At 49.5% G+C, this 26,605-nt stretch overlaps 2 protein-coding genes across 6 annotated transcripts in view; one reads left to right on the forward strand and one right to left on the reverse strand.

The window, feature by feature from the left end:
• Window positions 1-24,566, reverse strand: part of ANGEL1 (angel homolog 1) — a 66,238-nt gene extending 41,672 nt beyond the window's left edge. The window contains exon 1 of the mRNA XM_020892308.2: window positions 24,489-24,566. The gene's annotated coding sequence lies outside the window, so the exon portion shown is untranslated. The remainder of the gene's footprint in view (window positions 1-24,488) is intronic.
• Window positions 1-24,682, forward strand: part of LRRC74A (leucine rich repeat containing 74A) — a 31,016-nt gene extending 6,334 nt beyond the window's left edge. Inside the window, exons 4-14 of one of the 5 annotated variants that reach the window (XM_020892311.2) lie at window positions 2,125-2,232; window positions 3,287-3,383; window positions 6,591-6,640; window positions 6,996-7,077; window positions 10,865-10,950; window positions 11,419-11,613; window positions 14,289-14,384; window positions 16,856-17,002; window positions 20,882-20,989; window positions 21,912-21,994; window positions 24,501-24,682. In XM_020892311.2, the coding sequence (XP_020747970.1) occupies window positions 2,125-2,232; window positions 3,287-3,383; window positions 6,591-6,640; window positions 6,996-7,077; window positions 10,865-10,950; window positions 11,419-11,613; window positions 14,289-14,384; window positions 16,856-17,002; window positions 20,882-20,989; window positions 21,912-21,994; window positions 24,501-24,525 (1,077 nt within the window). In that variant the 3' untranslated portion in view covers window positions 24,526-24,682. The remainder of the gene's footprint in view (window positions 1-2,124; window positions 2,233-3,286; window positions 3,384-6,590; window positions 6,641-6,995; window positions 7,078-10,864; window positions 10,951-11,418; window positions 11,614-14,288; window positions 14,385-16,855; window positions 17,003-20,881; window positions 20,990-21,911; window positions 21,995-24,500) is intronic. The other 4 variants (XM_020892312.2, XM_020892313.2, XM_020892314.2 and 1 more) reach the window with 4 other exon arrangements.
• The last annotated feature ends 1,923 nt before the right edge of the window (window positions 24,683-26,605 follow it).

Below are 26,605 nucleotides of genomic sequence, written 5' to 3' on the forward strand. Positions count from 1 at the left end.
AGGAGGGAAGGAAGGGAAGAGCAGAGAAAGAACAAAGCCATCCTGAAGTTCATGGAGCGTTGAAAGACTGATTAATGAAGTGTTAGGAATGCACCATTACATCATGAGCTTCATGGGGGGAAAAAATGGAATATAATGAAATCCACCCAGGACTTAGGCCACTTGGCTCTCAGGAACAGCAGTTTCTGTTTAGGGGGAGTTTTTCTCCTCTGATTCTCTGTATCACCCATTTGACGATCAATCATTGTGACACTCCCATGGACTGAACTTTTAATTATTACTGATATCTCCGGCACAGTTGAACTTCTGACATGTCGCACTGTCCCCTGGCTTAGATGAAGAGCACCCCAACAGCAGGGGTCATTTTCATACATCTCGGGGTCTATCCCTCTTCTGCCCATCTCCATGCCCCTGGACTTAGTGGGCTGTGGGCCCCCTGCAGAGGAGAGACGGCTTCTGATTATCCCTGTTTCCCCGGCAGCTGGCACAGAGGGTGACAAATAGATACTCGCCCCTGTGAAATGAATGTGGATGGACTTGGCGGTCGGGCCCACCCGCCACACCACGCACTGTGCTGGCCCCCAGGACGACTCTGAAAGTGGTCCTTCAGTCCCAGTTTCTGCCAAATGATGCCTAGACCGGGAGGCCCCCTGAGCCAGCTCACTTGCCTTTGAGCCCAGCTGAATTTTGCCACCACCACCGCTTCCCCGCAGAGAGCTGAGGCCAGAAGACACTTCCTGAAGGCCCCGGGGGACCTCCCTGCGTGGCTGTAATTCACCCTGTGACACTCTCCCTTGGCTTGGGACGAGAGCTCCTACCACATTCTACTTCTCCCACGGCTTTGTGCACTTCGAAAATGCTCAGGTCCAAAGATGAGTCCGTTCTCTCTGCCTTTCTGCACAGGGAACAAGGCGGGGACGGGAAAGACGGAAGTTCTGGTTAGAGCTAAGCCCAGTCCCTCTTGCTGCGGTGCTAGTCATTTCCACTTGCCTTGTTCCCTGTGGGAATGCGGACTAGCTTGGATGTAGATATTTAAGAGTTAGGTTCTAATACGTACCAGCACCAATGGGGAAGGGCGTGGGGAAGAATTGGGAGACTGGCATTGCAGTGCATACGCTGTTGATACCGTGTATAAAATAGATAACTAATGAGACCACAGTGTAGCACAGGAGACTCTGCTGAATGCTCTGTAGCGACCTGAATGGAAAGGAACTCCAAAAAAGCGGGGGTAGAGCTGATTCGCTTTGCTGTACCACACGAGCTAACACAACATTGGAAAGCAGTTATACGCCAATAAAAACTAATTAGAAAAGGCTTGAAGCTCCACTTCCCTCCAAACAGCCTGACTGTCAGAGAGTCCAGAAAAGCCTTAAGCCTAAACTAGAAGCGAGGCCTCTGAGCAAGATGGCACAGGCGATGCATTAGGCTTACATACCCTTCTTAAATGTATCAGGGAGGCCTGGCGTGCTACGGTCCTTGGGGTCACAAAGAGTCGGAGACGACTGAGCAACTGACCTGAACTGAAATGTACCACGTTGTCCTTAATCCTGGAGGAGGTCAGAGGCCTCTCTCCTCGAGGCTAAATGGTGAAAATCTGTTCCCCTCACCCTTGTGCCTTCCCCTTTGCAGGACTCTGGTGTCATGTCCCTCTTCTAAATCCCCCCTGGGAATCCCTTTTTGGGGAGGGAGGTGCCCAGAAGAAGCATGTCCTAGCAAAACTTCCCTGGTGGTTCAGTGGTGAAGAATCCACCTGTCAATGCAGGAGACGTGGGTTCTATCCCTGGATCGAGAAGATCCCCTGGGGTAGGGAAATGGCAACCCACTGCAGTACTCTTGCCTGGGAAATCCCATGGACAGAGGAGCCTGGCGGGCTGTGGTCCACCGGGGGTCTCAAAGCGTCGGACATGACTTAGTGACGAAGCAACAACAACAAAGCAAAACTCAGCTCCCCTGCCTTATTCTCCTGCTGCTAGCTGCTCCTCCAGAACTGCTAGCCTGCACCTCCATACCCTCTGACATGGCCGGGATGTTCAAGAGGGGTGATGGGTTCTGGGCAAAGGCAGGGAACTGACTCTGTCACCATCCATCTTTCTCTCTCTCCCACTCCCCCTGTGGCGGCTGAAGTCCAACACGACTGTCCTCACGCTGGAGCTGGCGGACAACTGCATCATGCAGGAGGGCATCCTGAGCCTGGTGGAGATGCTGCAGGAAAACTACTACCTGCAGGAGATAGTACTGTGCCCTGCTCCGCTGCTCCTGCCTCCACACTCAGGGTCTCAATCCACTCGAGACAAGCCAGAGGCCCCTGTCCGAGCCCCGCCTCCAGGCTTTCTGCTGTCAATCAGGGGGCTCCTCCCCACTAAAAGTGACTTCTCAGAGGAGGTTCCACCCCTAAGAGGCTGACCAGGGACTCTGCATTCCCCGTGGGCATAGGAAACCCTGAGAAACTACTTCCATCTGACCTCACAAGTCCCTAAATGGACAAACTTCTTTAGAGTTACCTTAACGTGAACTTTCTTAAAGAAAATAAAGTCATGAGATAGTTTCATAAAATACAATGTGTCCATAGATAGATGATGGTGATGTTTGGCCACCAGCATGAATGAACTTCAGCCCACTGAGCTGAACCCTTCAAAATGGTTAGGATGGCAAATGTTGTGTTACGTCTATTTTACTACAATTTTAAAACTTGAAAAAAGAAGGGGAAAAAACAACCAAGATAATAAAAGACGAAGTTATATAAAGTCCCTCCCACTAGCCCCTCAGTCTAGCCCCACTAGCCCACTAGTCCCTCCCATGAATGGACTGTGTCCATTTATATCCCAACTGCTTCCGAGGACAGTAATTCATGCTTCAGGAACCAATGAAGGGAATTACAATCATTGCTTGCTCTTAATTTGTTTTTCGATTGTTTCATACTAAACCCTCCAAATAGTTGTCTTGGGTTTCCAAAAAAAAGAAAAAAAAAGATGCAATGTGCTTATCTAAAACACCAGGGCGAAACTGGGGAGGTGGGGGGGAGTCTTTGAGGTCAGCTTCAGAGAATTGAGACCAGCCTAGGGCCTCACCATGAAACATCAGAAAAACCAGGGGTCCGGTCGTCCTCCTCCTCCTTTTAACCTCCCTAACCCTCCTAACCCTTCCAATCCTTTCACTAACACCTGCTCTCTCTACCCAACCTTATGCCCTTAGGACAGGCCTCAAGTGAGCCCCCACCCCCCATCATTTGTTAACCAGGGCCCTCTGGTGGGATTTTTACATACAGAAGTGTTCTCTTGCCTTTTAGAATATTTCCGACAATGATCTCGGCTTAGAGGGGGCCAGAATCCTCTCCGAGTTCCTCCAGAATAACACCTCTTCGCTTTTCAGTCTTCAGCTTTCAGGTGAGCCTATGAAGGGCTTCCCAGGTGGTACTAGTGGTGAAGAATCTGCCTGCCAATACAGGAGACGCAAGAGACACAGGTTCAGTCCCAGAGTGGGAAAGGTTCCCTGGAGAAGGAAATGGCAACCCCCTCCAGTATTCTTGCCTGGAGAATTCCATGGACAGAGGAGCCTGGTGGGCTGCAGTCCCTGGGGTAGAAAGAGTCAGACACCACTGAAGCGACCTGGCACTCACACATGGTGCTTTCTTATATGAAAGTTTATAATTTACTGTTGTCAGGTTCATCAGTCTTTTCTTTTACGGTTTTGATTTTTGTAGTCTTGCTTAAAAACTGTTTCCTACTTCAGATTTTAAAGTATTTTCCTTTATTTTCAAATATTTTTGTAATTTTTTTTCCCACATAGATCTTCGATATATCTGGAATTTACTTTTTGTTCATGGCATTAGGTAGAAATCCTACATGTTATTTTCACCTAGCTAAAATTCATAACCAGGTGCCCAGCTTCATTAATTGAATAACTTATCCTTTACTGAATAACTAGGATGCCATTTTAACATATATTAAAGTGTGTGTTAATCAGTTGTGTCCAACTCTTTGCGACCCCATGGACCGTAGCCCACCAGGCTTCTCCAGGCAAGGATACTGGAGTGGGCTGCCATTCCCTTCTCCAAGGGAGCTTCCTGACCCAGGGATCGGTCCTGGGTCTCCGGCGTTACGGGCGGATTCTTTACCGTCTGAGCCACCAGAGAAGTCCATGATATATTAAATTGCCACATAAATATAGATTCCTTTCTAGAGTCTCTATCCCATTTCATTTATCTATTTCTATGTCAACACTGTACCGTTTTAGTATTTGTTTATTTTTTTTTCCATTTATTTTTATTAGTAGGAGGCTAATTACTTTACAACATTGCAGTGGTTTTTGTCATACATTGAAATGAATTAGCCATGGATTTACATGTATTCCCCATCCTGATTCCCCATCCCGGTCCCCCCTCCCACCTCCCTCTCCACCCGATCCCTCTGGGTCTTCCCAGTGTAGTATTTGTTTAAAATATTAAAGTTATAATATGTTATAATTAGTTAAAATTTATGAAATACATCAAGTATGTAATATTCAATATATTAGTTTTATACTTATATCATATGCTTATATTAGATATCTTAATATGTTTTGAGCTTCCCCAGTGGCGCTGCAGTGCAAGAATCCACCTACAATGCAAGAGACACAGGTTCTGATCCCTGGGTTGAGAAAATATCCTGGAGAAGGAAATGGCAACCCACTCCAGTATTCCGACCTGGGAAATCCCATTGACAGAAGCTGGCAGGCTGCAGTCCATGGGACTGCAAAAGAGTCATACATGACTTAGCGGCTAAACAACAACAATAATGTGTTTAATATTTGAGTGGACAAAGTTTGACATTTTTCAAAGTAATCTTGGTTATTCTTAGACAGTTTCTCCTCCAGGTGAATTTTAAAATCATTTTGTCAAGTTATATTAAAAAAAAACTTATTGGGATTTTGGTTGGAGTTATATTTAATATTCTAGGTTAATTCAGGAAAGAACTGACATATTCAAAATATTGAACAGCTTCATTTAAGAACTTGGTTTCATCAGGTTTTTTTATATTCTTCAATAAATTATTATAGTTTTATTTCATTATTAGTCATGCATATTTCATATTAGCTTTATGTCTAAGTCTTTATCATTTCATTCTTATGAGAATAGAATGTTTTTTCTACCACTTTTTCTAATTACTTATTCCTGGTATGTATGAGAGCTATCAATTTTTGTACGTTGAGCCTATTGTCAATCATTTTATTGAATTATCTTACTAGTTCTGACATTTTGTTAATATTCTTGGATTATTTATGTAGGTGATCGTGTCTGCAAACAATGGAAGTTTTTGTCTCTTCTTTCCAATATTTATGGCTCCTGGAGAGTTTTTTGGTTGTATTGGCTAAGACCTCTAATATAACATTAATCCAGAAAGTTCTCTGCGAAAATACAAACTTCCCAACCCGATCCCAGGCTGCTAAATCAGAATCTTTAGGGGGAAAGGCTAAGAATATGTATTTTTCATCTATCTTCCAAATAATTTCTTACAGCTGCAGGACAGGTAACAAATAGTATAAATACAACAATTTGAGTAACAGATTACATAAGTTTATACACTGACTATATTGTCATCTCATTTTATTGCACTGGTGCCAGAAACAACCAAGAAAGTATTTGTGTTTCAATGGACTCATTCATTCATTCATTCATTCAGGATTAACTGAGCACCTGCTATGTGCCAAGCACTTTTTGAGTGCTAGAGACATAAGGTTTATTAAACTTTCAAAGGAGAAATTTAGGGATAAGAATTTGTGTCATCTATTCCCCCCAAATCACCAGTGTTTTATCAATAGATTCCTTAGCAGGGCCAGGGCTAGGCTAAGACAGGGAAGGCACTCGCCTCAGCCACAGAACTTAAGGGTCAACATAAAACTCAGTAACCAAGTAAATAACATCTTAAAGCAACATTTTTAAAAGCCAGAATTAATACAAAGATAAATTCATGGTGAAGAAAAATATCAACACTTTAAACCACAGGATCCCACAGGGACAGATTGGGTGAAGTGCAGGGTCAGATCCTGCTTTTATTTTAACTTTGGTTCATCATAGATGTTTTTGCATTGATTTGCATTTTAAACTATTAAGATGTTACTCATCGCGATTGCCGAGATTTTTGGCACCTCTCAATTTTGCACGCACAGTAAGTGCTTCATTCATCTCTCCAGTCCCAACTCTGCTGCTTAGACTTGAATTAGCATTTTTAGAACATCACAGAGTTTAGGCACAAGGCCAGGAGTTGATGCTATCAGCGGATTCACAGGGCATGGTGTGCTAACTTCTGAAACTCCCTGCAGTCATGGCAGAGAGAGAAGGGAAGGAGCATTAAAGAGATGGTAATGAGCTGCCTTTCTTCCCATGTGTCCCTCTGTGCCCAACACTGCTTTAAACATTTGCCCAAACCCCACTCCCATCCAAGCTGACACATAACACGGAGCAGAGTTCCACGTGCTACACAGTACGTCCTTGCTGGACTTGCCGCCTTTTCCATGTCCAATTGTTCCAAAGGCAAGAAACTGGCAGGACTAGGATATGGAGGGTTAGGGAGCCTTAGCCTGAAGAACGTTGCTAATGCCCCCTTTCCCTGCAGGAAATAACTTCAAGAAAGAATCTGCAGAGCTGTTCTGTCAAGCCTTGTCGGTAAGAAGCCAGGGGTGCGGGTGCAGCCAGCCCCGTGGGTGATGCTGCTGGGACGTGGTGGCTCTGAGCGTCAGGAAGGAGTGAGGCCACTTGCCTGGTGTAGGGAGCTGCTGAGTGTTCAGACTCCAGTCCTGTCAAAGCCTCAGCAAGTGGTAGGACTGTTTGGATGGTGCTAAATTCTCCTAGCAATCATCAACAGTTCTACAGGAAATGAATAATTGTCCTCCATCTGAGAACACTAGCCTACTTGATTTTCAGCATACGCAGGCCCCCATCACAGTGTTCTAAGTGAGGCATTTGCAGAGAAGACAGAGAAGACAAAAATCACCTTTTTCTGCACTGCTTCTTTCTCTAGAACAATTACAGAATTAAATCACTGGATCTCAGTCACAACCAATTCTGTGATAAGGCAGGCGAGTACCTGGGGCAGATGCTAGGTGAGTCCTGCTGCGAAGGGGAGGGGCCCGCAAAAGGGAGGGACGTAGGGTAGGATGGCTTGTCAGAGCTCATCTCCTGGTTTTTTATTGTTATTGGAAGTTCTGATTATAAAAAGGAGTGTAAACGATACCCCAAATTCATTTTGAACAGAGCAAACATCTGAATGTGGGAAGTAAAAAAACTTTAAGATGATTAGATTAGAGTAACATAGAAGTAACTTGTTTCTATGAGAAGTAATACAGAGATGACTTCAGAGAGGCTAAAGATTATTAAACAGAAATGGGCAGACACTGTAACAAAACAGTGGGCAGAAAGTGCAAAAAAAGCGATTCATACATTTGACAACAGTAAAGTTTAAACTTTCAGATGATAAAAGAAATTGTGGGGCAATGATAGATGACAAGCACTAGTTAGGGAGTGGAAATGTAGAACATTTGTAAAATATAAAAGATTACTGTTCAGAATACTGATGAAACATCCTCTAGCTCAATTAGGCAGTGATAAATACTCCCAGTAAAAAAAAACTGGCCAAAGAATATGGATAGTGACCAAAGAAAACCAAGTGTCCACAGTCTTCAGTAATTAAAAACATACAAAAGAAAACCACAAACAGATCTCCTTTGTCATCTAGCAGAGCTGTAAAAATTTCCCGTCCGAGAATATCAATGGAGGTGAAAACGAACAAGAAATAGGGACACTCACAAGTCTGCTAGATAAAGGCACTTTGGAGGACAGTGTGGCTACATTTAGTAATATACTGGAAATGTATATATTCTGTGACGCAGTTCACCTCTATAGGTGTCTCAGAGGTCTCATGCATACTGAGAGAGCTGTCCGAGGAGGTTGGTTATAACGAAAGTGTTATAAAAGAGGGGGGAAAAAACCTTAAATGTTCACTCTGGGGAAATGAGTAGAACCAGAGAGGACTCCTTGGGGACAGAGTGCTAATCTAGAAGGAGAGGGGAGAGAAGACCGGCCAGGGAAGCGCCGTGACACCTGCGTCCGAGGAGGACAGGAGGGGAGGAGGGAGACATGGTGTTCCAGACCCGGAGAGGACCACACCGTGAGCTCAACAAGGAGACTCGAGGAGGGGATGGATTCAGAACATGCTCTGGAAGTAAAGCCAAAAGGACTTGCTGATGTGAAGAGGGAGGGAAAGGGAGAGAGAACGATGGATTCGTGATTCTTCTGCTTCAGTTCCTGCTGAGATGGAGGTGGTGTTTACTCAGTGGGGGAAACTCAGGGAGTCACAGTACGGACGGGCAGGAGTTAGGAGTCAAGGTGTCTGCTTTTGGCCAGGAAGGGCTTTTGATGCCCATTTGATGCAGACACGGAGATGTCAGGAAGGTGGCTTGCTGGGTCAGTTTAGAGCATGGAGAACAGGTCAGGACTGGAAACATATTTGCGATGTATTTAAAGCCACATGTCCAGATGAGGTTGTCCAGGCGAAGAGTGCAGACAGAGTTGAGTAGGGGGCCATCCATCCTGCGGCCCCCAGGGTCACTCCAACATTTTAAGGGGTCACAGAGGAGGAGGAGCTGGAGAGGGAGTGATGAGTCAAATAGCAGGGAAAGTGAGGTACCAAGGAGCCACGTGGGGGGAAGTATTTTCAAGAAGGGGGAGGTGGTCAGCTGGGTGAAATGCTGTTTAGAGGTCAAATAAGAAGACAGAAAAGTGACCACAGGACTTGCCAGCCTGGAAATAACTAGTGGGGGAGTATGCAAACCCAACTGGAGTGGGCTGAGCTAAAAATGAGATGCAAAGAAGTAGAAATGGCCATGTAAGCAACCCCAGGCGCTCCACTGAGACATGGCTGGAACAGAAAGATGGGGGGCATAGGGTCCAGGAAGGTTTGCAAGGACGGGAAATGCTGATAGGAAGAAGAGAAATAGAACCTGATGATGAAGAAGGAGGAGGAGATAATTATAGGAGCAAAGTCCTTAGAAAGACAGGAGGCAATCATATCTACAACAAAGACGGACGGATAGCCTGAGAGCAGTAGGGACCCATCATTCACTGAAAAGAGGGGGAGCCCAAGAGTGGGTGTGGGGGGCAGTGGGACTGGGAGACAGCGCTTTCGGAGGGTGGAGCTCTCTCACCCCACTGCTGCCCTTTCCTCAGCGAAGCAATGAGGCAAGATCTTCAGCTAGAGAGGAAGGAACGGAAGAGCAACGTGTAAATGAACTATTGGGCAGTTTGAGTCTCCCTTTGAAAACTAATTGTCAAACGTTTTAAAATTTTTTAAATGAGACAGACTAACTTCTGTTTCAATATGGTTGTCACCATACTATATATGCAGCTTTTAAAATTTTTTGTGTATTAAAGCTACCAAATATAAAATGATTACTATGTGACAAGCATCACGCTAGGCTCTTTACATCAATCTTTACAAACAAAAAAAAAAACCTTTGTAAAGGTTAACATTCCCGTGTTATAGGTAAGAAAACAGAAGTAAGGGAAGGATAAGTAAGCCAAAGAATCTGCCTTAATGTGGGAGAACCAGGTTTGAGCCCTGGGTCGGGAAGATCCCCTGGAGAAGGGAATGACAACCCACTCCAGTATTCTTGCCTGGAGAATCCCATGGACAGAGGAGCCTGGCAGGCTACAGTCTGTGGGGTCGCAAAAAGTCAGACATGACTGAGCGAACCTCTGCCTTCTGTCTAAGGTCACATAGCTAGAAAGTGGTGAGAACAGAATTAAATTTTTAATTTTGTGGTCATTTAAGAGGGGCAGGAGTGCAAGGTACAACTTAAGTGGGGGACATGGCACAAAAGAGGAAAGAAGGGTAGGAAGAAATTGAGGGAGACAGGTAGGGAGAGAATGAAAGCAGGAGAAAATTTTGTTCTCAATATAACACAAGGTGGTGTGCACTTCCCTGAAAGTCTATCCTGGTGGTTGACACAAGGGAAAGACATGATCAGTACAGAGCGCTCTGTCCATAAAAATAAAACAGAAAAAACACATTTTCCTGGGACTGAAGGCAGTTCCTCCCACTCAGTTTCCTTCAAGAGCACTTTAGTCTCCCTTCCCAATAGTGTCCTCAGCACATCCGCCCTCCCCAGATAAAAATGACAATGGCAATGTGTTTAGAGTGCTTTCCCAGCCCTATGTAGCCTGTGATCAAAAGCATCTTTAAGTTTTTTAAAAAATTGCAATTTCGGTGCAAACCCAACTTCTAGACAAGCCTGATGTCGCCCCACTTCCACCTGGCTGTATCCGTAAAGTTCTCCTGGATGGACATTCTGTGGCTTCCACTGCTCCCATCGGTCTCCATGTGATAGAACACACCTTGCCCACCAGAGTCTCCCTATGTAAACACAACCGCTGTTTCCCATGCTGTCTCCATCTGTGTAATTTTCCACCAGGTGGATATTTGTGTTACGCTTTACCCCTCTCCGTGAGTCACAAACCTTACTTTTCTAAGTGACGCCATGGTAAGGATCTGCAAGTGTGTCACTCTTCTCACATGCTAAAAGTCTCCTTTGGAGGAATCTCAGGGGTGATATTGACGTGAGATGGAGTAAACAGATTTTTGTGGGAAAATGTCTGTGACCAGACAGTACAGAGGGCATCCTGTGCCACATGCAACGTACGATTGCTGTGGCGTTGGGAGTCACCTTGTAATTTTGGGTTTAAATGGATAACTGACAAGTTATTGCCTCAGCGTTCTGCTTTGCATGAAGACTGAGCCATTCTTACCCCCGATTTCATGGATCTCAGGCCAACCCGGAGCCTGGGTTCTCTGGGAGGTGGGGGAGGCTGAGATGACGCCCTCCCCTCCCCCAGCCATCAATGTAGGGCTCCAGTCGCTGGATCTGAGCTGGAACCACCTCTACATCCGGGGAGTGGTGGCCTTGTGCAATGGTCTCCGGGTAAGCCTGCAGGAGCGGAGCCAGGGTTGAGCCCGGGTGAGGATAGCCAGGCCCTCCATCCGCCATCTGGAACCCCTTCTCCACGGTCACCGTCGAGGACGGTATACTGAGACCTCCTCGGGTGCCCTGCACAGTCAGTCTGCCTCCCACAGCTCCTGAACTCATGTCCTTCTTTAGTACAAATCCCTCCCCAGTAAACTCGCCCTACCGGGGCCTCATATGCACCTTTGAGGGCAACTTCAAAGGGGCAGTTTAACTCGGGGCGAAGGGACTGACCTTCACCCAAAGAGAATGAGCTCTGAGACTCTGAGCCCAGCTGGGAGGGATCTGGAAAGATCTGGCCATCCCTCTCCCGGGGACCACTGAGCACTCTGTCTGGAAGCCGGCCGGGGTCAAAAATGGGGGCCCGTCAGCTGGGTGAGTTGCCTGCAGCCTTGATGCTGGCACTGTTTTCCCTTCTCCCTGCAGTCTAACGTGTCGCTGAAGAAACTCGATCTCTCCATGAACAGCTTTGGGAATGAGGGGGCTGCGGCCCTAGGGGAGGTCCTCAGACTCAACAGCTACCTGACCTACCTAGACCTCAGCAGCAACAACATCACCAATGACGGGCTCTCCAAAATCAGCAGAGCCCTGGAGTTGAATGAAAGCCTCAAAGTTCTGAAGGTAGTCTTCACCCGGGCTGGGGGCAGGACAGCTTGTGTGTACATGTGTGTGTGCATGGCTCCATGTGTGTGTAACTGTGCATATCTGTGTGTCTCTGCACCCATGCATGTGTGCATCAGTGGGTGTGCATCTGTGTATGTGTCCCTGCGTCCCTGTGTGTGCACGCACGTGTGTATCTGTGTGTGTTGGGGCGGGGGGAGCAGGAGTGGGTTGGGATGTTGCTGGAGAGAAAAATCTACATCCTTGGCTGTCTTTATTCTGTAAACTCAATGTCACACCCTCCACTCTCACCTGGCACCGGATAGCACTTTGTCTCTTAACTGGTTTTCCATTCCCCTATCTGGGTCTCCTCCAGGTTTTTTTTCTTCACCAAGTGGTTTGCGGGATCTTCATTCCCCAACCAGGGACTGAACCCGGGGCCGGTCAGTGAAAGCGCTAAGTCCTAACCGCTAGACTGCCAGGGAATCCCCTCCATCAGTTTTTCTCTGCACTGCAGCCAGAGTGTGCATTTGGAGTGTAAATCTGGCTTCTAACTCCACCTCTACCTACTCTTCTCCAGCTTAAATCCCCCATCCCCCCAGGGCCTCCATCACTCAAACCCAAACCCAGTTCTTTCCCCCAGTGTTCTTCAAGTTTACCCTCCCCCCAACTCCTATGCTCCAGCCAATGCCTCAGGGTCTTTTTTTTTTTTTTTTTTTTTTACTTTTTTGGCTGCCCTGGCTCTTCATTACAGTGCACAGGCTTCTCATTGTGGTGGCTTCTCTTGTTGCAGAGCATAGGCCCTAGACACACGGGCTTCAGTAGTTGTGGTGTAAGGATCTAGGAGCTCCATGGCATGTGGGATCATCCCGAACCAGGGATCAAACCCGCACCCAATACCTTGCAGGCAGCTTCTTAACCACGGGCTTCCCTGGTAGCTCAGCTAGTAAAGAATCCACCCGCAATGCAGGAGACCCTGGTTCGATCCCTGGGTCAGGAAGATCCCCTGGAGAAGGGATAGGCTCCCCACTCCAGTATTCTTGGGCTTCCCTGATGGCCCAGCTGGTAAAGAATCCACCTGCAATGTGGGAGACCTGGGTTCGATCCCTGGGTCGGGAAGATCCCCTGGAGAAAGGAAAGGCTACCCACTCCAGTAGTCTGACCTGGAGAATTCCATGGACTGTATGGCCCATGGGGCTGCTAAGAGTCCTGAGCGACTTTCACTTTCACTTCTTAACCACTGGGCCACCAGGGGAGACCGCAGGGGCTTTTTTCATCTCCCTCCCTGCAGGACCTTGCCCACGCCACTTCCTCAGCCCACAGTGCTCCCCCGACTGGCCTCAGTTGCTGGTCTGCCTTGGAACACAGTGGGAGCCCCAGGGAACCCTCAGATCCTGTTTACCCCTTCTCCCAGAACTCACCGGAGTTCCTCTTTATATTCTCGTTCAGAGTGACTTGTCTGTCACCCACTAGCGTGAGAGCTTCCTGAGGACAAAGACATATTTGGTTTTGCCCGTTATTATATCCCCTGTACCTAGCAGAGTCCTGGGTGGTTTACTCACTAAGTTGTGTCCAACTCTTGTGATCCCATGGACTGTAGCCCACTAGGCTCCTCTGTCCATGGGATGCCCAATGAATATTTATTAAGTAAATGAATGAATACACATTTCATTTTTTATTAATTTGCTTATAGATGCTAATTTATAACGTAGAAACTCCTGGGAAGTTGAGAAGTGATGAAAGATGAGGCCTTGTATTAACAGGTCCCCTTTCTGGAGCTCTCTTGAGCCAGGTTCTGTATCAAGTGATCTGTCTCCTTATTCCTGGCCCAGCCCCACCAAGTGAGCTCCAGTAGCCCCACTCGTCAGTTGAGAAGACTGAGGCTGTGTGACTTGTCAGCTAGCAAGAGGCAGAGGGAAGTCAGCTCTACCTGGCTTTCTGCTGCAGTTCCAACTCCCGCAAGATTTGGGGGTGACTCGGGGGGGTCACAGGCGTGGGAGTGCTGGTGGAAGAACAGGAGTTAGGAATCAGTGAAGAGAAGCCGCCATCAGAGAGGGCAGTCACCCTAGGGCTGCTGAGGTGACAGGAGGGAGTCAGATTCTGACCAGTGGAAGTAGCTTGGTGATGGCAGACCACTCCAGGTGGCCGCCTGGTGACTGAGGAAGCTGAGAGGCTGGCCTGCCTGGATGGGCACTGGGTGTGATTCAGACAAGAAGGACGGACTCAGCCTGCCAAGGACTCAGCCTTGGGGGCCAAGGAAGCCAAGGAAAGTTCAGAGAATCTGACTTCTCAAAGACTAAAAAGCTGCCTCAGCAAAATGGCCACAAAGATTTTTTTTTTTCTGGTTAGTGAAATACAGGTGATTTTGGCGTTTTTTTTCTACTGCTTTTAAATTTTTTCTACAATGACCAAATATTTTCATTTTAGATCTTGTCATGCTTGCCTGTGCTTAACCAGTGACTGGCATGTTGCAGGGCCCCAGCCGATGTTTGTTGGATGGCTGGACGGATGAGCAGTGAGATGGACAAGTGGATGGATGACAGGCAGACACACACACAGGGAGATGGGTGCTTACAGAGAAATCTGGAAGGAAGACATAGACTGTGGTTTGATGGGAATGTATGGAAACCGTGCTCTGAACCAGCCTTTTCTGCCCTCCATCTCTGCCTCCTTCTGCCTTGCCCTTTCTCCCACAGCTTTTCCTGAACCCCATAAGTATGGATGGGGCTGTGTTACTTATCCTGTCCATCAAGAGGAACCCCAAATCCAAGATGGAGGATATTGACATTTCTGTAAGTGATCTAATGGTTCGCTCACACTAAGGGAGCTTACCAGTTACCATGGCCATCATGCCAGATGCCAACAGCTCTAGCCCTCAGGGCCTAAGTGCTCCAGGAAAAAAAAAACAACACTCCTTTTGGGGTACAGCTCTGCCCTCCTCCAGGGGTCCTTTCCATCGGAGTAGCCAGTCGGCCAGTAACATCATGGTGTAAAATCATTTGCCAGATCCTGGGAACCCAGGACCTGCACCCCCAAGAGCGGGCCTGAGGGCAGAGAGGAGGAACAGCGGAATCAAAGGTGGGGGACCCCAGAACAGACCTGTCTGCAGTCAGCTTTGTCGATGGATGGCTCTGGGCCTTAGAATGCTTCCACAGTCACAGGATTTTTATAATCTGAGTATGAAAACATGTCCAAATCTGTGTTTTCATTTCATGACAGCCTACTCTAATCAGAGTAGTATTTGAGTATTAAAAAAAACCTTGATGGAGGCGAGAAGCTTGAGGAGGTGACTCCACTCTGCGGGTACTCTGGCCTGAATCATCCTAGAGGTGGGAGCTGCTGCCAACAATATCCTATATGTGTCTACCAGTTTATACTCTTTTTTTTTAGTCCCAAAGCCATTTTATAGGCGCCAAGTCATTTAATTCTACTCTGGGAGGTGGTAGAATGTATTCATGACATAGGGCTGCCAAGGCAAAGTATACAAACAAAGTGACTCAAGTGATAGAAATGTATTGTCTCACAGTCCTGGAGGCTAGAAGTTCAAAGTCAAGGTGTTCGTAAGGTTGGTTCCTCCAGAGGACTGTGAGGAGAATCTGCTCCCTGCTTCTCTGCTAGCTTCTGGTAGTTTGCAGGCAACCTTTGCTGCTCCTTGGCTTGTAGGAACCTCACCCTGGATCTCTGCCTTCAGCCTCATATCTCACTTTCTCCCCTGTGTGTGCGTCTGTCTCTGTATCCCAGTGTCCCCTTTTTTATAAGGCCACCAGTCACATCAGGTTAGGGCCCACCCTAGCGACCTCATTTTTACCTTGATCATCTGCAAAGACCTTATTTCTCAATAAGGTCATATTCACAGGTACTGGGGGTTAGGATTTCAACGTCTTTTTTTGTGGGGGGATACGATTAAACCCATAACAAGTACTTGTCCTCGTTTTCCCATTTTACACGGAAAGAAACTGAGTCAGAGGTTAGGTCACTTGCCCAGGACCATGCAGCAGGCGAGAAACACAGCAAGGAGTAAACCAGGGCTCCTGCCTCCTACTCTCGAGTTCCGTAAAGGCACAGTGTTCAAAGTCCTTTCACATTTGCTTAATGCCACACTAATACGGGTTTTGTTAAGACTTTAATACCTTGCAAGTCTATCAGTGATGATGTTTTGTGTTTGAAACCCAAGCTTCTTAGAACTGAATAATAAGTAAAAATGGGGTTTATATTTGCCACAGATTATAAAGTGTTATAAAAACATACCTGCTGTACTTTTCACTCTGTTTCCTCGACTCCTTCTTCCCAGGCCTGGCTCCTCTTTCTGCTCCTGGTTTTCCTCCTCGGAGGCCTGCTCCCCACTCATCCTACAGCTGTGACCTGCACCCCGTTTTGCTACCTCTGACCTCAGCCCCCAGGTCCAGAGTTCGTTAGAGTTCTGCTCCTCCCACCCCCCTGCAGTGCAGGTTGGAAGGTGTGAACCCCAGAGTTGCCTTGGGGTGTGTGAGGGAATGTCAGAAGTGGTGCTGTTTAGACCCCAAGGCGGCATATAAACCCCTGAGCTGGGGTCTCTCTTTCCACTCCACATGATGCCACCATAACTCTTAAGTGGCGTTGGAATCCCTTCATGTAGATGCTTCTAGAACTTTCCCTAGAATACCTACAAAGGAGAGGGAGTAAGTCTTCACCCCTTAGCATGAATTTGTTTTTTGAAAAGGCAAAAGATACTGAGAGCCACAGCTGAGGAATGAAGCAGGTGGATCACACTCACGGAGGCCAGGTTTGATCAGACACCATCACACAGAACACGTGGTCTCCCGCAGCCTCTAACCGGGCTTGGAGGCCCTTCCACAAGGCAGGGGTTCCCCATGTGCGACAGGATGGCTGGAATGAGGGGCTCTCTACTAGGGCTTCAGCTCCGAAGACCAACACTGGGGTAGAAGTGGGCTTTTCAGGGCCCTTGGGGACCAGTCGTGTAACCCCACAGCCGTGCCCGTCTGTCACACACAGAGAGTAGGCTCACCTCCTGAGAGCAGAGTGAGGTGACCATAGGTGGCAGGCCACCAGCGCCCAGCTCGGACACCTGACCCAAACCGCGCGGGAAACTCACAAGCCAAACCACCAGTTCTAGCAAAGGACAGCCATCCCGGTCTAGGAGCGGCACTGCAGAACGAACTGGAAAAGACAACACGCGGCTTTGCCTGGGGGGAGCCCGCCGGCCTGGGAGATGGCATGACGGCAGCGCGCCCCGCCCAACCGGTCCCCTCTCTCCCTGCTGCAGAATGTGCTGGTGTCTGAGCAGTTTGTGAAAATACTGGATGGGGTGTGCGCCATCCACCCTCAGCTGGACGTGCTATACAAGTCAGTGCAAGCCCTCTCGGCCAAGAAAACCCCCTTCACGTGGACGAACCCCGTGAAACTGATCCAGGTGAGCCCTGCTTCCCTCTAAGAGCCCCCAGGGGTCCCTGGAGAGAGCTAACCTTTGGCTCAGCTCCCAGAATTTCTCCTCCCCCAGAGCATCTTTGCGGTCCTCTCTGACAAAGGACTTCTCAGCTGCAGGATATCCCCTCTGACTCTCAGATCCATCAGCAATGCTTCCTGACTCCCAGAGGAAAGGAAGTGCTTGGAAATGACTAAAGTGGGAGGGGTGTGGAACAGGATGATTTCTACCAGCTAGGCTCCTCCATTGCAACCAGAGACAAGTCACTGAAGTGCTCTGTGCCTCAGTCTCTTCAGCTGTAAAATGGGCATAATAATAATACCCACCCCAGCAGGGCTGCTGTGAAGGTTAAATTCTATACTCTCCATGATGGACTTAGAACAATGCCTGGCATATGATCAGCACACAATTCACAGAGGCTCTTTCCAATAGCTGGTAAGGATACAAAGACATCCTGACCCTGTGGTCAGCGTGGGTATTTGGTGGCTTCAACTAATGAGAAATCCGTAAGTCTTTTATATCTAGAGGTCACCTGCTCCTGGCTCCAGTCTTAAATTGTGTCTGGCAGTCAGAGGAAAAAGATGTAACAGTGGAAATAAAACTCAGAGAATGTTAGAGTGGGAGGGATGTTATAGCTCCTCTGGTCCAATGACCTCACAAAGCAGTGACTGCCCAGGCCTGGGGTTTTCACTGCCGACTCTGCCCTAGACGTGCCGGTGAGGGGCGTGCTGCTGGGGGCAGGACTGTTACCACCCGGGGCAGCAGGAGCTGGGAGGGTGCCCTGCAAAGGCACATTCCACATGGCATGTGCCACTGGAGCTCTGCCTTCATTTCAGAACCAAATAGGAGAGCTCTTGCATGAAAATTATCATTGTAGGAAAAGTTCTAGAAAGCAAAGCAGTATCAAGTATCTTTATATCTTTATGAGTGAGGTGATGTCAGAGGAGAAATTTGTTTTGCAAGAAGTGTGGGAATGGAGCTATCTAGTGCCAAGTGGGGGACTTGCTCCTTGTTTTAAAACAGTATAGAAAAGGAATCCCAGAGGAGAGACCCGACCACACATACAATGTAAGCCGAAGGCCTTCCCCTCAGGAGCCCAACCATCTGGCTAGGAAGATGGGATAGACACAGTCGTTTCCAATAGAAAATGTCAGATGATAAATAATAAACAAGTGACCAAGGTAGCAAGTATCAATACAATCCAAACTAGAGGTCACTGCAGGACTGGGCAAACAGAAAAGGAAGCTTCCTGGCAGAGGTGGGTTAGGGCAAGGGCCCTGACAAGCAGAAAGGATGCAGGTGAGCCCGAGGGAGGGACGGAGAGAGGAGGATTCCCACCAGCAAAGGAGCAGAGAGGCAGTCACTTCCGATGTGTCTGGAGGGGTGGGAACAGAACCACTTGGCTCCGGTCTCACAGGGAAGCCTGGGAACCAAGGCTGCAAAAGGGGGCTGGGGCTGGACGCGGCAGTCCTCAGACTATAGGCTCAGAGTTGGGTTGGAGAGTCAGGGAGCAGGGAGCCAGGGAGAGTTGTTGAGCAGAGGGTGTGATATGAATCCAGCAGGACTGAGGGAGAGTATTTTTGGCAACAGGGAGAGAAAAGAACTGAAAGGGGTAAATATGAGAATGGGAAAACCAGTGAGGACACGCTTGTAGTATTCTGGTTATAGAATGGTAACTTGGCTGAAAATGACAATGGAAGTGGAGGGACTGACGTAGGAGATATCTTTACGGAGCATCTCCAGGACTTGTTGAGTGGTTGCGTGTGTGTGTCTGTGTGTTTGTGTCTCTGTGTGTGTGTGTTTGTGTGTATGTGTCTGTGTGTGTCTATGTGTGTGTTGGGAGAAGAGAGACCTGTGGGAAAAGGAAAGAGGTGAAGATAACTCCAAATTTCAAGCCCAAAGGACTAAAAGAATGATGGTAACGTTGCTAGCAATCAGGAAGTCCTGTGGGGAGAAGCTGCCCCCTGCCCCCTCCTCCCACTCTGACTTCATCCCTCCCATCTCCCCACCCGCCCATTTCAGCCCCACTGGATTTCTCCCCATTGCTTTTTGCATCCCTTAAAGTCAGCTCTGGGTCCCTCTGCCTGGAACACCGCTCCTCCTGCCCTCTGTGCCTCGCCCCCTCCTCTGCACTCTCTAGGTCTGCACCTAAGTGTCCCTTCCTCGGGCGACCCTTCTCAGGTTCCCTTGGTCAACAGTCACTGCCCTTGACACACACCGCCACGGCCCTCTGCTTCACCCTTTCACCGCAAGACTGAACTCCTCCAAGGCAGGAGCTATGTTGGGGCTTGCCAAAAGCACCTCCCAAAGTGACAGGCCCATCCACCAGTCGAGGCTCTTAGTTGCAGACCACAGAATCCATTCCACTAGGTTAAGCAAAAAGGAATCGATCACCAGAAAGAGACCCCAGAGACATTAAAGAGCTGAAGAAAAGCCTGTACATTTAGATTCCAGAAAAGGTTGCCAGACACCCCAACTGGGTTACCAGGAGGGCTGTCCCTTCTGCCTCGGGCAGGAAGCCACCCAATCAGGAATCGCCTGTGGAATCAGGAAGCCACCCCCCCAGCTGCCAAAGCACACGGGTAACACACACGTCTCACCAAAGAGCTTGGTGAACCATCTCGTTCTGACCCGTAGCTTCAAGAGGGCTTGGGGAAGGCTGGTCTCTGGTTTTCCAGCCTCTGTAACACATTATAGAGGTGGCTAAGAAGGAACTGCAGTGGGTGTAGCTACTGCCGCCCTCAGCAACAGGGGTCACAGGATCCAGCTGACTCAGGCTTGCTTCGGACGTGTCAGACTGAGGTGTCACTGGGTTCAGCATGGACTGGCGAACAGCTGCGGGGGATGTGGAATTGGACATGGGGGTCCGGGATTCTCCCCGGGGTGGGGTGGGGTGAGCAGAGTACAGCAGAGAGGGAGGCGCTGGGCAAGGAGAGCAGGGACCAGGGAGTGATCCCCGAGGAATTCCTCTGTGAGCAAGGGCGTCTGCAGAAATACCTGTCGGCACAGCTGGGCCTTGCCTTTGGGCTTTTGAGAGTCAGAGAGAAAGAGAACCCAGAAGATACTGAAAAGGAACCAAAAGAACACTTTAATGATACCGGAAAGGAGCTCACAATATATTAATACAGTGCATTTTATTAAACAGTATGTATAGTAGAAAGATGTTAGATAGATAGATAGGTGAGTTCACAACATATTAATACAATGCATTTTATTAAACAGTATGTACAGTAGAAAGATGTTAGACAGATAGGCAGGCAGATGAAAAAAGGTACATCAAAATGTTACCTCTGGGCGGTGGGATTGGACTATGGGTGATTTTTCATTTTCTTCTTTCTATTAATCTAAAATTACCTTCAAAATGTAAGTAGCTACTATCTTTGAATGGAAAACAATGACATATTATTTTTAAAATACTCTTAACACAATACGTCTCCATGTGAGGATATTTGGATAAAATGATGAGAATCCTATGAATTCCAGGAGCCTGTTCTGCCTGTCCCACTACTTGGTTCTGGCTTGGTCTTCGGGTCTCTGAGCTGACAACAGCCCTCTCACATCCACAGAGCACCATCTCTGCTCGTCTTAGCAGGGGCGACCCCAAAACTAAATAATGCACATACATAAGATCACCGCCCTAGTCCCTCCACGCTATGGGAGCTTAACAGCCTCGGCGCCAATCCTTCCACCCTTGGGATGTGGACCGGCAGGACAGCCTGCTCAGCGCGGGTGGGACAGACACACAGGAAGCATCACGTGCGGTTCTGCCGGACCTCGGTCTGGGCAGGTGCGGGTCGGAGGTGGGGCCGGGATGGGGAGAGCTGGGACAGATGTTACAAGACTCCTGGTGTCTCCTGCTTCTCCCAGAGCTACGCAGACCAAAACAAAATCTCCATCCTGGACTTCTTCAGGAGCCTGAACCCTAGTGGAGAGTTGATGATGCCTGTGGGCGAGTTCCGGAAAGCCATGATACAGGTAGGTGGATGCCCGGTGGCCGCAGACACTGTGTGTGTGTGTGTGCACGTGTGTGTGACAGGCAGAGACATGGCACGCGCACTTCACAGAGCTTCCCCGGTGGCTGTAAGAAGCCAGCTGACCCACCTCCTTTATCAAGACCCAGAGGGACGGCTAAGCCTCCCTCCATCACCCCCTGACGTCATTCTCTGTACTGCATGGCTGGATGCCACTGGTGACCCAAGATGCTGCCTGAAGACACACATTCTTCATCTTCAAGGTCTTTCTCCCCATTGCGTTTGGCTACTGGGCAGATTTTACAAGGGAGTAGGATAAGAGACCACATCCCAGTGCCCCAGTATTTTACCTTTGGCCGTATCATCTTGCCCAAAATCCCATACCTTCATATGCAGGATATGATGGAGGTGTTGAAGACCCCCTGAAATGCAAGTGTGAACAGGTTTGTCTCCAGAGCACCCCTAGGAAGGATGGGCCCTGCAAGAATAGGACTCTGTGGGGGTCCAAGTGGGGGGGCGGGATAAGGCCCTCGGAGCCAGGCCTGTGGTGAAGAGGGCTGGCTAGACTCGGTACCAGGGAGGTAAGGATGGACTTCCCATGTGGCAAAGTTGCCGCCGCCCACTCCACCTGGATCCCCACCTCCTTCTCCCCCAGTGCCCCCCAGATTGAAAGGAGGGGCTCTGGGGTCTGGGCAGTGATGCCCGGGTGTCAGGGGGCGCTTCTTCCTGCCCTGCAGGGTGTATGGGTTCAGCTCCCTCGGAGCTCTCAGTTGCCAGCTGTGGGCCCAAGGGGAGTGAGTGAGGCACTGTGGCGTGTGTGTGTGTGTGTGTGTGTGTGTGCATGTGTGTGTGTGTGTGTGATGGGGAGGTCAGGGGCGGGCAGCAGAGAGCTCCACTGACCTTGCATGTTCTGTCCACCTCCTCAGCAGAACAAGGTCCCCATAAACCGGTACCAAGTCAGGGAGCTGATAAAGAAGCTGGGCGAGAAGACAGGCATGGTGGACTTCAGGTCAGTCCGGCCCCGCTGCCCAGACCTCTCTGGGCTGCCCCTCTGGCCCCCGGAAGGCCCCCAGGTCTCTCTAAGGCACCTTGGCTCCAGGGGCCACGCTGGGGCGACGGGGTCACGCGGAGCAGAGGGCTGGGCCCTGGGGTGGTGAGAGGGGCAGTGAGGGCGTGGACGGGCACCCCAGAGGCCTGAAGAGGGGGCGTCCCTGCAGGGGTGGGGACAGAGGTGCCCTGGGAAACCGCGGGTCATTCAACTCTGCTGGAGCGTAGGCAGCCAGGCAGCTGAGGGCTCAGGCTGAACTCCCTGAAGAGATGGAAAAGGACCCTGACAATGGTCATAACAGTGACCAACATCCATGAGCCCTTACCACGTGCCAAGTACTCCACCAGTCAGCAGACAGGCGCCGGGATTCTCACAGCACCCAGTGGGCACTAGTGTGCCCCCCACCCTCCTGTGAGGGATGAAACGGAGCTTCAGTGAAGGCGGGCACAGAGCCAAGCGCTTGCGGCCAGAAAGGGGCAGCTGCGGCCTTAGGACCCAGGTCTGCGTGGTCCGGGCACCTGCTTCCCTGTGCCAGACCTCCGGGCTGAGGCTGCAGGACCCACTGGTCTGCACGTTGGCCTGCGTGTGGCCCTGCAGCTGCGTGTCTTGAAGAAGCCCTAAGGAGACTGTCGGAGGAGGCCCCTGTCTGATCCTGCCCCGCGGTCCTCTCCCAGGACCTCTGTCCGTGCCTCCATCTTACGCGTGGGGGAGCCGCTGCCACTGCTGTAATTCGGCTCTAATAGTAAGGGTGAGGCTGTGCGCAGGGCTCTCAGTCTCCAAGTCTTTAGAATGGGGTGACAACCACGGCACCCGAGGGAGTTTCATAAGAATCGAGTAGAGACAATGCAAGTGAGGGGCTGGCACGTGGTACTCCTAGTCAGGAGCGACACCATCAGCCAGCAAGCATCGCCCCCAGCAGGGTGGTTCAGGCGTGCACATCACAAGGGCTCCCCACTCTGGGCCTGAGTCCTGGACCTCCCCCCACCCCCAACCCTGCCTCTCTAAAGTGCTGCCTCCTAATCCTTGGGACGCTGGTGGGAGGAGCCCAAGGCGGAAGGCTGGAGACCAGCTCGGGGTCCAGCAACCCTCCACTTTTCAGCTCAGGTCACGTGGCCATGGAGAGGCAGAACTGAGGCCTGGGGACCCAAGTGGGGAGCTCTAGCAGGCACCTCGAATTCCCCTCAGGTCACACACTGCAGCTCTATTAGTTCCGATTGAAGAGCAGAGTCATCTTTCTTTTTTATTGTTGCTTGAAATTATCATTTTTCGTTACAAATCATATCTACTTGTAAAAGGTCAAGGCCCACAGAAGTGCCGTAGGGAGAAAATGAAGGCACTCTTTCCCCTGTCCCCACAGCTCCCGCTGCCTCCCAGAGTGCGCTTGTGAACAATCCCAGGTGCACGTTTCTGGAACTTTTCCCACATATTTGCAATCAAGTGTCTCTGTGTGTGTGCGTGTGTTCTCCAAGTGTTAGAAACACGGACTCTGGGACCAGGCTACCTTAGTTCCAACCCCAGCTCCACTCCTGTGGAACCTGGCAGTTTACCCAGCCTCCCGGTGCCTCAGTCTCCCCATCTGTGTATAGGGCCGGGAGCTTTCAAGGATTAAATGAGTTAAGCCAATGAAGCACGTAGAACAGTACCTGGCATGCGGTAGGCTCAGAGTATTTTACTATACATTATTTGACCCTCACACACACACACACACACACACACACACACACACACACACACAGAGTTTCTTATTTATCATAAATAGAAGCCTAGCAGAGCTTCCCTGCTGGCTCAGATGGTAAAGAATCCGCCTGCAATGCGGGAGACCCAGGTTCGACCCTAGGTCAGGAAGATCCCCTGGAGAAGGAAACAGAAACCCACTCCAGTGTTCTTGCCTGGAGAATCCCACGGACAGAGGCGCCTGGTGGACTACATTCCGTGGGGTCGCAGAGTCAGACACAACTGAGCGACTAACATGCACGCACAGAACGGTACCATCACAGTCCTCTGACCTTGCTTTGCCTTCCAGTATGTTTTGGCGAATTGTCCACGTTAGTATATTTAGATCTGTCTCAGCCTTTTCAACCACAGCATGGTATTTCATAGTGCAGAAAGAGACTCTCTTACCGACTCTTAGTTTATTCCCAGTGTTTTGCTGCCTCAAGTAATAGTCACCAACTTTCTTTCATATGTCGTGTTTGCACACCTGTTTGTCTAACATGGGTTGGGTGGCTCAGACCCAGGATGAGCACGTCCATACTCTAAAATTAAATCTGCTGCCTAAGCCGACAATGCAAACCCACCCTCATCCCTGTCCGGACACTGAACCTCACCTCGCTCATTGCTTTGCCGAGACAAGAGATGGGTTTACACATGGTTTCACTGGGGTTCGAGCCTGCCTAAATACTCTCAGCGATCAGCCACGAGGCCGCATCGGCGCTCAGCGTTATTATCCCCTTACCTTTCAATCCAGTTTCTTGACAATGACGAGGTCATAGCAACACGTCCAGTCTGGAAAGAAGTCTCAGCGACAGAGAACTCCTGGCACGTCGACTGGTGGCAGGGGAGGAGGCGGAGAGCTGGCTGAAACCTCGGTGGACAGACCCCAAGGCCAGGGCTGTGAGCCAGCAATAAAGTCTGGCTTAGGTGTCCGGGCTGCTGGTCGCCTGCCCTTCCCCTGGGAGCACCCTCCGGTTTTAGGGGGCCCGTCCTTGGCGGCCTCATCAAGAACCATGAGACAGATTGGGAGCGCGTGGGGTTGCTGGGCAACAGGAGGAGAGCAGTGGGGGAAAGGTCAGTGCACGCAAGCAATCACCACCGTGCTTGTAAACTGTGTCTGGGGGGGGATGGCTGAGACTCAGGAGGCAGCGGCAGAGGGAACAGGTGCTCAGGAAGTGAGGACGGGGCCTCTGGACACACATGCCGGGGTGTCACGTGGAAAGAGTTCGGGCGGGAGACGGAGCGAGCTGGCATCCAGTGTAGCCTGGCACGGCCTGGCCACCTGACCTTCATGCCTCGTGGTTCCACCTGAAAAGTGGGACAGCTGAAACCAAAGATCCCCTGTCGGTTCTAGAAATCTGCCATCCTGCATTTCTTTGTAAAATTCCTTGGGAAACTGGGGAGGCGTGAGGAGCTTAGCAAAAGAAGAGCAGGTATAGCCAAGAACAGCATATGTTCTTGGGGGGAATGGGTACCTTCAGGGCTTTTGATTAACGCGCCAGCCACCTTTGGGATGAACAAGGGCAGGGACTGGTGCTCCTCCTTTGTGCCTGTCCAGTGCCTGCTGATAGTAGGTGCTCAATAAAAATACGAGTGTGAGATGAAAAAGCCTCGTGCGCTTGGCAATTGTTTGGGGCAAGCGAGGGAAAGCTGGGAGAGTTTCGGGGTGCCCAGGGACCAGCACTTTGGAGCACCAGGGAAGTGCTGGAATGGCACCTGGGAATCAAGGCACCAGCCCTCGGGGTTCACTTTACTTCTTCATCAAGGGTGGAGATGATGTTAAGCCCTTTCTGCACGTGTGGTAGAATCATGGTCTGAGATAATCTCTGTCCCCCTCCCCACAGCTTATTTTCCCCTCCCTTCCCTCATTCAGAGTTTAGCCTAAAGTTGAATTTCTGTTAATTAGACTGTTGTATGGGCTCAGAGTCAAAATTAGGATGATGAAAAGAAAAGAACGCAATAGAAGGAGTTTGTGAGCTGAAACTCACATCTACCCCACCCATCAGGGTATGTAGATATATTTGACTCCCCAAATAAATCGGATCCCCTTGAAGTCAGGGAGCTTGCCTTTTAAGACTATTATAACCTTTGAAATTTTCCATCAAGTCCATGCTCATAACTGAGCATCCAATAATTACTGGTGTCTGGGTGGAACCCTGAGGATTATGAGGCTATTACACCAAAATTTGTTACGGACTGTAGACTGTTGTTCATTAATAGATTGCTGTTGTTCATTCATTGTCTGGTCACTCAGTCATGTCCAACTCTTTGCAACCCCATGGACAGCAGCATGCCAGGCTTCCCTGTCCTTCACTATCTCCTGGAGTTTGCTCAAACTCATGTCCATCGAGTCGGTGATGCCATTCAACCATCTCATCCTCTGTTGTCCCCTTCTCCTCTCACCTTCAATCTTTCCCAGCAACAGAGTCTTTTCCGATGAGTCAGTTCTTCGCATCAGGTGGCCTAAGTGCTGGAGCTTCAGCTTCAGCATCAGTCCCTCCAATGAACATTCAGGACTGATTTCCTTTAGGTTGGACTGGTTGGATCTCCTTGCTGTCTAAGGGACTCTCAAGGGATCAATGAAAAGAGCAACGTTTTCTCAAAATGCTTTTATTCACCTTTTGCCTAAAAGAGAAAAGGCAGCACATTTCCTTATCAAAGTTATTTCTGCGTGTGTAGCTTTGGAGGAATGATGGAGATATGGAGAAGCCACCATCCCGGACTCTCCGGCCCACCCCTTGACACTCACCCCCATCACGGAGGCCCAGCTGAAACCCTGCCTGCAGCAGCCCTGGAACCTGCCCAGGCGTGGCGTAGTTCTTACTTGTGGCCACTAGGTGTCAGGTCAGCTCCAAAAGT

This window comes from Odocoileus virginianus, chromosome 6 (assembly GCF_023699985.2).
Source record: "Odocoileus virginianus isolate 20LAN1187 ecotype Illinois chromosome 6, Ovbor_1.2, whole genome shotgun sequence".
Lineage (NCBI taxonomy): Eukaryota > Metazoa > Chordata > Mammalia > Artiodactyla > Cervidae > Odocoileus > Odocoileus virginianus.